The 15,110-nt window shown below is 42.2% G+C and overlaps 1 protein-coding gene across 1 annotated transcript; it reads right to left on the reverse strand.

Annotated features, from left to right (window-relative positions):
* Nucleotides 1-13,647: 13,647 nt before the first annotated feature.
* Nucleotides 13,648-14,524, reverse strand: LOC133893293 (uncharacterized). Its single transcript, XM_062334280.1, has one exon. It carries the CDS (start codon nucleotides 14,333-14,335, stop codon nucleotides 13,910-13,912), a length of 426 nt encoding a protein of 141 aa, XP_062190264.1. The 5' UTR covers nucleotides 14,336-14,524; the 3' UTR covers nucleotides 13,648-13,909.
* Nucleotides 14,525-15,110: the final 586 nt, after the last annotated feature.

A 15,110-nucleotide genomic window follows, 5' to 3' on the forward strand; every position in this document is an offset into this window, starting at 1 on the left:
ACAGCAAAAGAGAGCTAGGAGGAGACTAAAACCTGCTCAACTCCTAACCAACAAAAGAACTAATCAGCGGAAGACTAAAAGTTATACAACAAAAGGATATGGAGCCACATGCCCTTAGGCTCTATACCAAAACACTAAGTTTGGAGTAGAGTGTGCTACTCCTGCCCGCCACCTTGATCGGCAGGCACAAAGTAGCCAAACACCGCCTCTTCCTCAACGACAGGAGCACCTGAAAACGCAGGCATGAGTACGAAGGTACTTGCAAGACTTAAATCATATAGAGTACATATACATAACTCGACTCCAAGGATTATACATTGATCATTAGCAAGGATGAACCACAGGTTAAGTAAAACATATGCACTAAGCATCCTAGGCATATGTGTGAGCGACTGAAACTTTACCAAGCATATGAAAACTACCCTACATCTAACAACTAAAACATGTAACTGTAACAACATGTATATCAATAAGTAACAAGTGCCACATCACCATCTCCCACATACTAAGCCACAAACCATACTCGAAACTCTACAACCGGGTGCAAATAAAACAATAGCATGCTCATGACCAATGAGTTCACAAGATATATTTACATAGTATCGATCTCTAAATGGATTTATACGAAATTCTAAAACCTACATGAATTCTCTAATTTTCTCCTCTCTATTTTTATACCAAGCCGTCGTTCTCTCATTCTACTGGTCGGTCGATCTGTTATGTCCCATACCCACTGCTACAGAAACCACACCAAACTAAGGGTCTGTTTGTTTGGGTTTCTGCTTTTAGCTTTTAGCTGAATAGCTGATTTTGTCTTTTCTAAAATGCTACTTCGGAATTTTAGTTGTTGGTTTTTACAATAAATTTTTAACTTCTCAGTATATAAAAACTAGAAAAACTGCTCTTAATTAGCTTTACATGTTCGATTCATTTCTTTAGAAACAGACTTTTAACTTGTCAGAACCACTTTTTAATAATCGCAACAAAAACCCAAACAATCGTGCCCTAATCTCCTTTTATATTCGGTTGCACAGCAGGCTGGCTTGACGCCGTGTCCTACCAGCCCAACCACCTCATGTCAGCACAGCCCCAGCAGACCGCCATGCATGCATGCACTCTTTTTTCCTTATGTTTATTCGGCAGCCTCACCAGCCAAACAAACACATGCATTCATGCTAGCCGCGCCCCCACGCGGCCACACGCGCCCAGGCCGCGTCCTGTGCGACCTCGACTCCGCGCACACGCCACAAGCACTGAGCCTATATGCCAGCCTCAAGCACCTTATGTCTGGTGACATGATCCTTCGTACCATAGATTATATATTTCTTATGTGTGTCTTAGGATACGATTCATCTTCATCACAACATAAATATATATCTCCTGTATATGTTTTATGGTATGATTATCTTCACGTTACCGTTCTCTAATTTGAACGTCCCGTAAGATCTTTTGACCACTTTGACCTTATTTCTGCCTTTAGGACATATATGCACATGAACAAACAAATAAACAATTTTTCGAGCACAAGTTAATCCTAACTTGACTCAATATCAATTCACATAACATAACTCACACGGGTATATTACATATATCAAAATCACAAATATTACTATACTACAATGAGCATACACTGTACCATGACATGTATCCTTATCAAATTATCAGTCGAAAAATGTGTCATATTCACCATCAATTCGTCTGTGGGCAATGGACACCGTAGACGACAAATTAACTGTCAGCGTAGCTCCTTACAGTCGGTATAGGTTCGGCAGCTCACAATATGTCGGCATTAGCTTTCAATGACTTTGTATCAGTCGGCAACGAACCATAGTTCTCGATCCAACCAAACATATTCCCACGAGAACGAAACGATTAGGTGCCACCTCGAAACCATAACACAAACCCCCTTCCGGCCAAATCCTCCCCGCGTCCCCACCAAGCCACAGCCCTAATTCCCAAATCCCATCTCCACATGCGCCACACATCCTCACCTGCCACCACCGTCACCAGGCACCACCCGTGCTGCCCAACCCACCTGCCGCCCATCCTTAGCCGCTACCCATCCTCACCCACCACACCGCCCAGCCCCACCCGCTGCCCATCCTCACTCGGCAGCCGAGCACCAACAACCATCCATCCCCACCCCTGAGCTCCAGTCGTCGTCCAACACCACCCATCACGACCTCTTTCCACTATGCCAGGCACCACAGACGACGCCCAGTGCCACCCGCCGCCCATCCTTATCTGCCGAGCGCACACCTACCGCCGCCCATCCCCACCTGCAAGCACCAACCGCCACCAAGCTCCACCGGCCACCCACCATCCCAATCCACCTGTCTCCACCTCACCTTGTCTAGTTTGCTTTCTGCAGGTATGTTACTTTTTTGTCGATTTTGTTCTTTGATTTGTTTGGAAAACGGAGTTATTTAATTACTTGGAGTTGGCTACTGTGAATTCAGAGAGGACCAGAACGTGAGCAAGGGCTGAAGGACAAACATTTGACCTGCTCATGTGGACACTTTTCTCTTTGTAGATTCTATGCTGCAAGTAAGTTTGCCTGCACTGTGTATGCAACTTAATTCCTAATGCGTTCTATGACTCAATTTGATTTGGGGGATTATTTTGGACAGAATGTGGCCACAATTTTGCTGATGAACATAACCTGTTATTACAAAGTTTCTGATCTTGTGCAGTAATTACAAAGTTTCTGATCTTGTGTAGTAATCGTAGAAGTAAATATCCAATTCTTGAATATGTAGATGCTTTCAGCAATTGAATCTTCCTGTTCATGTTTTCTGACTTGTTGAGGTTCCCTGACCCATCAGGAAGATGTCGAGGTGTATCATTGTTCAATTTCTGTAGAGGTAGCTCGAGCATTGACATCCTTCCAGTCTTCATCAGCCATTCAACAGTGATTGGTATGGTTTCTTTTTTCCCTTTTTGCATAATATTGCTGCTTGTGTGTGCCATGATTATTTTACTTTCGATGAAACTTCAGTCTGTATGACTAATGTTTATACATTTTCCTCTTCATTTCCTATTGATGAATTGTGGTGAGATGAGTTTCTATTGAGAAGTAATATATGTGCTATAAACTGAATTTTGTAAAAAGGTGCATCATGGATAAAAGATGGATGGATAAGCCTAGGTACTTTTTAAACTTTTCACGAAATATTAGATGCCAGTTTCATATCAGTATTTGTCTAATATCACTACATCACGACCTACTTTTGTCGACAGTGGGTATATGTGTTCGGTATATGTGTTGGTTCATCATTCTACAGGATGTTATATTTGTCCAGTAAAGTTATTTTGTAAATGTAGGTGCACATATCTACTTTATGTAATTAAACTAATTTGACACAAATTTTGGTAAAGGTGCATTACAGATAAAAGATGGATGGATCAACTTAGGTACAATAAAACTTCTCACCAGATATTAGATGCCAGCGTCATATGAGTGTTTTGTCTAATATCCTAGTAATTAATCATATGTAGGCAAACTAATGAGTACATAGAAGGAGTGGACATGTTTCTAGACTTAGCTTTTCGTAATTCAGTGAAAGGAAATAAGATATTGTGTCCCTGCAAGATATGCAAGAATTCTTGTTGGAGAGTCAGATATGTAGTACGAGAGCACTTGATATGTGATGGGTTTACAGAAGGGTACAAAACGTTGTTAAATCATGGAGAACCAAGTTCCCGCTTTTTCCCAAATAGCGAGTAATTTAGTAGGGTCGAAGTGGAGAAGTCAAATGAAGAGGACGATATTTCTTAGTTACTTGGAGACTTAGCACGGGGTTTAGATAACATGGGGGATTTAGAAGGGGATGAGGGGTAGCACAATGAGGATGTGGAATCTTTTCACAAGTTGGTGGATGATGCCACCCAAGAACTATACCCAGGGTGTAGAAACTTCTCTAAGCTACGTTTCATTGTTAGATTACTTCATATCAAATTCTTGGGGGATGGAGTGATAAAAGTATTGACATGCTGCTAGAGTTACTTTATGATGTTTTACCTGAAGGGTCACGACTTCCTAAAAACTTCAATGCTGCTAAAAATATAATAAAATGCCTTGGTCTTGGGTACACCAATATCCATGCTTGTGATAATGATTGCATACTATTTTCGAAAGAGTATGAGAAGGAAAATGTTTGTCCAAAGTGTAATACTTCAAGATGGAAATCAGAAAGGAAAAATCGTAACGGGAAACGTGTCCATAGAGTTCCTATGAAAGTGCTTCGTTACTTTCCTATAAAGAAAAGACTCCAAAGGTATTTTATGTCCTCTAAAATAGCAGCTGATGCAAGGTGGCATGATGAAGGACGCACGAAGGATGGTTTACTTAGTCATCTTGCTGATGCTCCTTTATGGAAGGATTTTGACCTAGGTATCCAGAGTTTGCCTCATATAGTCGAAATCTCAGACTTGTTGTAGCTAGTGATGGCTTTAATCCTTTTAGCATTTGGCCTGTTATTCTAATTCCATACAACTTTGCACCTTGGAAGTGTTTGAAGCAGCCAAATTTCATGACATAGCTGTTGTATGTGATGGCTTACTAGCTTAGATTTGAAGCCTAGTCTATGCTAATGTGTACAAATATTGTTTCATTTTTCCAGTCCTAAATGAACAAGTAAAGAAGAATGTTAGAGGACCTACTAGAAAAGCTAGTATATTTGCAAGGCAAAATAAGCCTAAACTCCAAGTGGAAATCAATGAACGTGGTCAACCCTGTGGGCCATCAAGCACAGAATTTGCTAACTTCACTGGAGCACTTGTGAGAACAAAGGGTTTCCCAATTGCACGTGATGATTGGAGGAAGGGTTGTCCAAGAAAAAGTATAAGCTATGGACAGATGCACATGTGCTGAAATTGATTGCAAATGTACCTATTGTTGTTCCATTGATTTGGTGTTAACTTCTTTTATATGTGTTGCACAGCTATATTGGGATATAGACCAAGGTATCTTCAATTGGTTTATGAAGACAACAGCTATAAAATGGAAGGAGTTTAAATCAGATCCGAAGAAACTGTATGATGATGACATGGAGGATGATGATCTTCTTGCTCTTAACGATGATAGAGTTCATGATGTAGATTGGAAGTGGCTTATTGAGCATTGGAGGTCTCCTGAAGTAGCTGTAAGTTACAAACTGTCTCATTTCCATACTTTTGAATAAGATTTGAATTGTAATAATTGAAAATACTTGATGTTAGGTTCGATCATTGAGGGGAAAAGCGAATCGCTCAAAGCTCACCCAAAACCATAAAACTGGTAGTAAGAGTCATGCACGTGTTGATAATGAATTGGTATGTAGTGTACCTTCCTTGTTGACATTTTGTATCCTTTGATGACATTTTGTAACTACAAGAAAGCAATTGTATGTAGAGCAAGGAGATAGGGCGTCCTCCACGTAGAGATGAATTGTTTATCAAAATGCGCACACATAAGACTAGAGTACCCCATACAGGAGCTGAAGCAACAATTGTAAGTGTGATCAAATGCCATATTATTTGCTAATATATACATTTTCTCTAGAATGCACTTAAAGATGCAATTAGAGATCATCCTGAATTGAAAGAGAAGAGTATCTAGGAAGGCGATGCTTATTTCCATATTTGTGGACCAAAGAAGAATGAATATGTCCATGTTATTGGTTTAGGACCAACTCCAGCTGAGTTGGAAATGTCCGGAGCCAAATAATACACATCAACAAGGCTTCAAATGGAAGTGGAAGCTCGTTGACAAGCTGATAAGAAAGTAGAAGCTCTAGAAAGTCGTGTGGAAAACCTTCAGCGACAACTGGATAAGTTGCTTCAGCAACAACTATCCTCTCAAAATGCTAACAGTACTCCAAATGGATCATACAATGCATCAGAAGTGGTAATTGTTCAATTTTTATTTGTTATTTGTTCACTTCTTCATACTGTAATAATTGTTTAATAGTTGATCTTTGATTTAGAATTTAACGACTGGGCCAACTCGTGCTGATGAAGAACTAGGTGACCATGAAGGTGATGTTGGATCATATGCTAGGGATGATATGGATGATATGCACTTAAGTGATGATGAAGCCATGGTTATGACTAGGCGAGTGGTCCCTCAAGAGGAGCAACATGAAGAGGTAATTGCTGAACCACCAATATTTGTCTTTGCAGGTTTGGAAAACACTTACTATATACCTTCTATTAAACACTATCTTGATATGTATTATATGATTTAGGGTGTAAGTGATGTGATATTATATAGTGTTGTGAGACCCTATGAATTCCCTGTGGCCAAGGCAACTATTCAAACAACAAACCCAAGGGCTATTGTGTGGGGTACTCATCTTGGCGTTCACAAACAACAAACCCAAGGGCTATTGTGTGGGGTACTCGTCTTGGCGTTCACAAACAACAAACCCAAGGGCTATTGTGTGGGGTACTCGTCTTGGCGTTCAATATTGTGAAGTGGTTGTCAATCATGTGTTTGTGAGGGAAGCTATACTGCTCGCCCCATATGGACAGATGTCGTCCATCAGAGATGCTCATGGGAAATGCATGCATAGCCATATGACAGAGTAATAGCTTATTCTAACTCTATGTTTATAGTAAATATATTGGTATACCACCTACTAAATTATAGTATTTTGTTGCAGATGAAGGATGACAAGAAGTCATATAAGCAGTTAGGGGTTTCAGGTTCTAGAACAAGGCTATCACAACTTGAAGGTACTTAGAACCTATTTTTCAGTTTGACCTACATGCCATCCAAAATATATGAACTTGAGAGTTTTTCTTCATTCAGTGGTAGTTGCGATACAAAGTTATTTTATTGATATGCATTTTAGAGCATGTTGATCTGCATTTTAGAGCATGTTGATCTGCAAGTCTGAATATGGGTTTTCATTGTAGCAAATCCTTTCATTTTAGAGCAAGTTCTGTCCTTTAATTATTTCTTGACTAGTGAAAGCTTTTATCTTCATTTGTTGCCCTATTGTCAAGTTCTGTCCTTGGGAGCATCTCCCAGTAGATGAGGCCCAAGATTAACACTTTGCACATGATTGTGTCTCACACAATATAGCCAGAAGGATGCATGAGCAAGCTGAAAAGCATCCCATGTATGGCTCACCGAACTACATCCAAGCATAAGAAAATTATTAGATAACATTTCTATTTGCAGATAATAGAAGTTGGGAAAAGGAAGCCATACCTTTGAATCACTGACATCAATGCATGGCGAAAATGAGATATACAAGAATATAAGAATGAAAAACATGGAATTGCAAATTTGTAAAAATAAGCTACCAACAACTTGACATTGATCCAGAACAAAAGCAAAAGAAAATTGAAGAAACTGGAAATATTCTAGATACTTTTTATGCAGCAATATCCATGAAGTACACTCTAAGATGCAGACAATATATACTCTAGTTGCTCAAGAGATACAAAAATTGTATAGGGAAGCTGTCTACCTTTGTATGAACTTCTTGGGCAAGTTTTTCGCCAATAGGAACTTCCAGATAAACCTGTGTTCAACACACACACACACAATATGGTTATCAACAATCCTGAAGAAAATTTTATAGAATCTAACATAGTAACTGTATAAGGCCAAGTGAATATAATGCAATCTGGAAAGTAATTATATTTATTAACAGCTCAGCCAAGTTGGATAGCAAGCCATGCAGTTATACGGGGAAGACATTAGAATATTACAGAGGTTACATAAAGGCAAAATCATCAAGTATACAAAATGGAACGACTGCTGCAGGTTCAAACAGCAAAATTCAAAACATCATGTTTGCAGTATGTTACTACCAAGTTATACAGTATGTGTACAACTGACAATGGTTTGGACACCAACCAATCATGTACCTTTGTTCTTTTTGCTTGCCAATTTATTATCAGCAAGGTGACATATCATGCTTGTAAGGTGACATATCATTCTTGTAAGGTATCCCAAGTTTTAAGGTGCAGAATGCATATACCTTCCTTGCTTCACAAACAACTTTGCTATTGTGCCAACTACATTTAACTTGCAGATTGGAATACTTTTTTAGATGAGTTCCTATTCTAGCAGCAGAGAAAAATGAAATCATAAGTCTTATATGAAGATCTTGTGAACACATACACTTCTTATTTGTTTGGATAAGTTGTCTTTTGAAGCAAATTTCAATCTACTTAATATTTTGCTGATTATGAACTTTTTTCCCTTTAGGTCCTTAGCATTTGTTATTTCAAGTGTTATGGACCAGCAACTTTTTGTGGGAAATAGAGTTTCAAGTGTCATGCTGTCACAACCTTTTGTGCAGTATCAACTTCAAGTGGTTTCGATATGGAGCGTAGCTAACTAATTAGTTGACCTTTTGTGGAGTGCCAAAACATTGTGTAGCAAGTGATAATTGCTTTTTGGATTGCTGTGATGTGATTATTTGGCTTCATAGCTCATCTTTTGACCATATTTTGGACCAATGCTCTATCGCTGCTCTGGATGTAAATTGTTAGGCCTTGTGGCAAGCTACATTGTATGAATCTCTAATTAAATTGTGACCTATCATCGATGGATTGGACATGCATATATATACCATGCAATTTATCTATGACTAGTGTGAATGTGCGACCTCTTTGATAAAATGATGGTTGATGGATTAAGTGTGAATGTGTGAAGCATGTATATTTTGGTTCATAGATCGCATGACATGTATACTCTACCTTTTGTATTTAAATGTTACATTTATATTTCAAATCTGTCCCATTGTTTTGCCAACAATTATCTTGCCATGGAAGCTCATCTGGTGATGCTTGCTGGGCCTATGCTTCGGTAGCATATAAGCTGTTGGCAAATCTTTATAACTATCGGTGAAAGTCCATCTGTCGGAGAGAATATATCTGTCGGCGAAGCTAATAACTGTCGGTATAGCCTTCACATTACCCTACATATAATCTATTGCCAAATCTAAGAACTGTCGGGGAAGCTTTCACCGACTGCTTCTAGCGTGACTGTTTACAAATAGTTGGCATAATCTATGCCAACACTTTTTGTGTTGCCATGGGTACCCTATGCAGATAGTATAAGGTGTGGGGAGAAGTAGGTCATGGTGTAGTGATATCTAAGCAACATATTATCAACACATGCACATCACCAATATCATAAGGCTAAGGGCCTGTTTGTTTCCCCTGCGGATTGTGAGAATCTGGATTCTGGATTGTAGATTGTAGAAGCTACTCTGAGGTGGATTGTGGATTGTGCCACAAGCTAGGTCTGGATTGCTGCAATCTGCATCCAGAACCGTCCATTTGTTTGTATAATCCGATTGTGGAGCACAATCTATAATCCAGAATCTGAAACAAACAGGGCCTACATCACTTCATTTTTACTAATTTCAACACTAAATCTAACTTTTCATCACACATCATCTCACAAAGAGGAGGAAGAGGAATAGTCATAGGAAGGCAATGCCGGCGTGGAAGAGGTAGAGCTGAAGGGGGGCAATGGTAGCAAGCACTACTACAAAACCGGCCATATATACTGGTCCATCACTACCGGTTCCTAATGAGCCGACAGTGATGGTGCTTTACTATCGGTCTATACGCCTCGTGAGAAAAATCAGTCAAGAACCAATAGTGATAAGGAGAATCACTGCCGGCTAATAAATTGAGCTGGCAGTGATTCCCTTCAACGCTGGTTTACAGGACCAACTGGCAGTGAAGAAGCACCTGGACCCGAAATTTCATTCCAAATGGCTTTTAGCTTGCAAAACTTCACGTCCGGCTCCTTATCTTCTTCACACGTTTGGCTCTTTCCTTATCCACCCACACCCGTCTCTCTCTCTCTCTCTCTCTCTCTCTCTCTCTCTCTCTCTCTCTCTCTCTCTCTCTCTCCATCAGCCGCCTCCCCACAGGCATTGTGCCCTCCTCCTCCTCGTCCTGGAAGACTGGCACCCAACCGCCGCACTGGGAGGGGGACCAGCTCGCCGCCTCCCGTGTCACCATCAACACGCGCCTCAACCCGGTTCCCTCGCCAGAGATGATTGGTGAGGTGGGAGACGGCGGCGACAGGGTGATGGTGGACGTGGGTGATGACGAGGAGGAGGCCAGGCTACGGCGGTTACTGATAGTGGTCACCACGACGCGGTCGGGCGCCAGGGAGCGACAACAGCGAAGGGCTGAGCTACTACGGCTGGCACACATGCTGCGGCTCGTGCGCCCACAGGTGGTGTGGGTGGTGGTGGAGCCGTTCGTCGATGCACCCGCCACCGCGAAGGTGCTGCGGGTCACGGGGGTCATGTACAGGCAGCTCATGTTCAATCCTGAGAGAACTTCACCACCGCCGGCGCCGAGGCACATGCACAACGGAACACTTGAGATTTACATCTAGGAGCTTATTGATGCTGCAACACTTGAGATTTTTTAGAGAAATTGTGTCGTTTTTAATGTTTGCTTGTTGATATGTATAGATAATGCATGATTTTTGTGTTCAATGTGAACAAAAGGGGGGAAATGGGTTCATGTGCCCAAAGTGTCAATTTTTCTTTTTCGAGTGGTTGCGGCAGTGGCGGAGCTTGCACGGCACGGGGGCACGAAGGCTCGAAAATGCGGCGATGGCAGCAACGGTGGTGGCGACAGCCGAGCCAGCTCGATTTCTTTTTTTGGCTCTTGGAATCACCTTCATTGTCGGTTGTACAACCGGCAGTGAAAGGGGTGTGACTTTCACTACCCATTACGTACTACCAGTTCCAAAACCGGTAGTGTAAGCCAGTTTGGAACTGGCAGCACACGGGTGTTCTGTAGTAGTGAAGGAGGAGAAGGAAGTTGGTAGCAATTTCATCCTAGAGGAGACTGGCGGCGGGGAAGAGGGAGAGGAGGGAGGAGGCTCCAAGGAAGAGGACGATGATGCCTCCGAGGAACGGGACGACAGTGGCGAGGTGCTGGATGCCGAGGGCCCTGCTGCTACCAAGGGCAACGTCACCTCCAACTCTGATGACAACAATGATAATGATGACGGCTTCAACTCTAACTCTGACTCCGACAGTCCATCAGGTTTTTGTACCATCAACCACTCTATTGCCCTTGGTAGCTGACCGATGAAGCACCATTGGCTAGGTTAGGCTAGGTTAGTAAAAAGAAACACATAGAGGCAGACTTCCATTTTGTATGAGAAAGGGTTGCGCTCAACTTGCTAGAGGTCAGGTTCATATCTTCAACTGACCAGATTGCAGATATATTTACAAAAGCACTTCCTCACCAAATACATGATCGCCTTTGTTACAATCTCAAGCTGCAGAATGGCTAAGGTTGAGGGGGTTAAACAAAATCAATATTTTAGTATCGTGATCTAATGATGGTTGTTACTGTAGATTATTCGGCACGCATGTAAATAGAATTTGTTGTAGCCGGTAGGGTTTGTTTGATGTAATCTAGAAACTAGCTCATGTAATCTCTAAATGATCTATAAATATACAAGATCCCAAGAGGCTAATTCATCTTTCAAGGTGCTCGGTGGAACTCGCGATAACGGCTGAGGGAGGTAGGGTCAGAGAGGAGGTGACACCAAGGCTTGCGGACAAGGGAGAAGCACACGAGGCATGCAATCTCTTCCGGCAAGAGGTGGAGGAGGATCTCGCTGATGAGGTCATCCATCAGCGCCAGTGGCAGGAGTGATAGCTCTAGTGGAGTCGATGCCATCTCATTGCTTGGTCTCGTTGGGTGCCGGGATAAGCGAAAGAAGCGGTGTTGGGAACTGGAATGGTAGGGCCAGGGAGTCGGTGGTAGGGCCGCAATGTCATGTGCTTTATGCTTGATGGATTCATGTAGTGCTCGGCAGGGAGTCAGTGACTCAATTGTCCAAAATTTGGCAAATGATAAGTTGATAACCGATTTGCATTTGATTTTCTAGCAGAGATTCGCTGATACTAAGAAATCAAGTTGAAATGTGCCTTGGTTTATATGTGATGAGTGATTGACAAGGTTGTCGATTTGGTTTGCCGAGTTTCGGATTGCCTGGATTATGCGGAGAGTTCGCAAAATTTTTCGGATAGTCCGCAGTTTTGAAGTGAACTAGGATATGCAGAGAGTCCGCACATTTTCTCAGAGAGTCCGCAAAATTCTTTCGATAGTCCGCAATTTTGAAGTAAACAGGGATGTGCAGAGAGTCCGCAAGTGTCTGCTCTTTTCTTCGAAGAGTCCGCAGTTGAGAAGAATTTGAATTTCGATTGGAATGTGCTCTGAGTTGATTTGAGTTTTCAATTGAGCATTTTGATTATGGACTAACTGCAGATGGAGTTGGAGATATGTGTTTGCTTGTCTCATGGTGTGCAGGTGATGGATGCAACTTGCCGGTTGATGACGGGTGATCGAGGCCAAGTGGGGTGCTTGATGATAGATGATCAAGGAGGTCAGACGGAGTCAAGGATGATCCTAGCGGTACACGAGGAGGTCAAGCAAAGCTTGAAAGATGGATGAATACGGCGTGTTGACAAAGTTAAGCGAAAGGGATGCCGATGTAAGTGACATGACAGCTTGAGGGATCGGGAGCTAGAAAGACTTGCCATCAGTCAGGATCGCAAGACGGAGTACACGCGTCGACATCAGAGTGCTTGCTTAATATGTAAGCAAGTGGAGTGTCATGTTTTGAGAAGCGTGCAGAGAGTTTTGTAGTTTGGCCTCAAAACCGTGAGAGGACTAGAGCAATACGTGTCACCATCGCGAAGCTTGCGTCGAGGCAAAGCTAAGTCGTGAAGGCGTATAGAGAGCCTTGAACCAGCCATTTAAGCCCCTTGTGCCACCCATATGAGAGTATTGTTCTAGAGTTTTAGAGGAGATGACGATGATTGCTTAGCCTATATAATAGGCGAGAGTTTTGAGTAGAAAATATTTGTAATCTACCTAAAATAGAGCTGACCACTTTGAGTAATGAAGTTTATTTTGTTACATATGCTTAAATTCTCCTCTTTCTAGTTTTCCTCTCTTGGTTTCCTCGTCTTGTGTGCAAGTTTTTCCTTTTCGGTGTTGATTTTTGTTTTTCTTTTTGAGCTAAAATTTTAACACCTTGGGAGGTTGTTCTTGTTAATGCTAAAGGTATAAAATTCACATACACATGCATATGTGATAGAGTCTTGAATCCTCTTTCCTTTAAACCATCATCTTGGAGATTTTCTTTAACCGGTGTTCATTTCTTGATCCTTGAGTGATATTTTCTCAAGATTCAACCTTTATATGGGGATAAGTCATGGATTGGTTTGCTGTGAAATCTAATGTTCGATTTCAACCATGAGACCCACCTTTTGTTGAATCTTCAAGTTTGGTTTTCGATCTTTCTCGAAATCTCCAGACTCTCCAGTCCAATCTCCGGACTCTCCGGTCCCATCTTCGGAGTCTCCGCACTTTCTGGGTAGATGTAATTTTTTCGCTACGTATTTATATTGCGTTCTGTTGTGATTCTCTTTTAGAGGTGTGTCGGGTGATTGAATAGGAGAAGATTATCAATTTTGCAAGAAATTTATTGAATCGTTTATTCACACCCTCTAGTCGTCACTCTCGATCCTACAGATACCCTTGGTTTGAATCATTTGATTTTCTTTCCTGCCAAAGTGTTGGTAGAGAGTTCCTTGTCTTGGGTTTCTAGTTGTTTATCTTTCCATACCATAACAATCCATCAGATCAAGCAATAGAAAGTGTGACTAGCAGCGCAATTACGTAAGGACAATTTGTCTTTCTACTTTTCCTCATTAATAATAACACCTTGATTTTGAAGTAAATCAAGAACCGACACCAGACACTCCAATGAACGGATGCAAACAGGTAATTACGGAAGAACAAAATTTTACAAAGGAAAGAGAAAGCCTCGTACATTAATGTAGCAGCGTTTAACATAGTACGGTTATGTGCTTGGCATTATATTTCTATCTGGTCCGGTGACTCCTTACTCCCCGAGAGCAAACGCAGTGGCATCGAAGCTGTCGGATAGGCCCGTGCCGGTCTTGAAGGTGACCTTCTCCAGCGAGGGCTCGGCAATATAGACCTCGACGACACTAAGCCAGAGCATCAGTTCTTTGGTCTTGACACCAGTAATCTTCTTCAGCTTCCCCTTCTCGACGAACGCCGTCACCTCGGTGGCATAGGATACAGTCTGTTTGATCTTCTTGAAGGTGTGCTCGACCTTCTTCTCCTGCACCAACCACATGAACCCCGTGGAGCGGTTGTACCCGAACTCCTTGATGCCCTCGAGTGGCAGGAGGCCCTTTGGGAGGCCGAGCTCTTCCAGCAGCTCGATGGACTTCTTCCTGCATATGGCATCTCCACTGACCACCTCAGCGCCGGCGCGGTAGCTCTGAATTTGGGATGCCATTGGGTTGGTACTATCGGGTAGCAACCAGTTTCAATCTGTGTGTGTTGTGTGCAAATAAGTTGAGCGTGCTGTGAACTTGTGATGGAATATGAGGTATGAGGCCAATCTTATATAGGCGCCTGAAGACATGCTCATGCGTTAACTGATTCCGACGGTGACTAGAATTCATAGGCAAAAACGTCATGGACTCGTGACCCCGGTAGCATAGCCGCGCAGGTAACCATATCTGACTTTCTGTCCATACATGCATATTCTGAAGCACAGACACTGACCAAGTCCAGGTATCACGGCGTAGTTGTAGAATCAACAAAACAGTTAGCCGCACAATACGACCAAATCGGCAACCTTGATTCTACTATGTTAGCACCCGGCAGCCAGAGATGACCTGGTTGCTTGACCAACCAGTTCTCTGTCTCTGAAACCAAGTCACAAGTTCCAGACTTGTTTCGCTTGATGTATGTACCCTTATGCCTTCTTGATTTCACTTGGCGTGTTATGGCTCGGACGATGACAATGATGGTGATCTAGCACTGCAAATTTGCAACAACTCTGGTTGTTGGTGCATGCAAACAACAATCCGGGCATGCGTAAGCATGAGACACCGGTCTGGACAACCAGATGATTTGGAAAGAGAAAACCGGGATGGGCTGAACATGGGACTCCAAGCCTCGCAAAGCCTCAGTTTGGCTAACTTCGAGCTGAGTAACTGTGGTCGCTCCAATCCCAAAAAAGAAAACTAATCCATTGTGCTGCATTTTTACGTCTTCCCAATCCA

Source organism: Phragmites australis, chromosome 15 (genome assembly GCF_958298935.1).
Source record: "Phragmites australis chromosome 15, lpPhrAust1.1, whole genome shotgun sequence".
Taxonomy (NCBI): Eukaryota; Viridiplantae; Streptophyta; class Magnoliopsida; order Poales; family Poaceae; genus Phragmites; species Phragmites australis.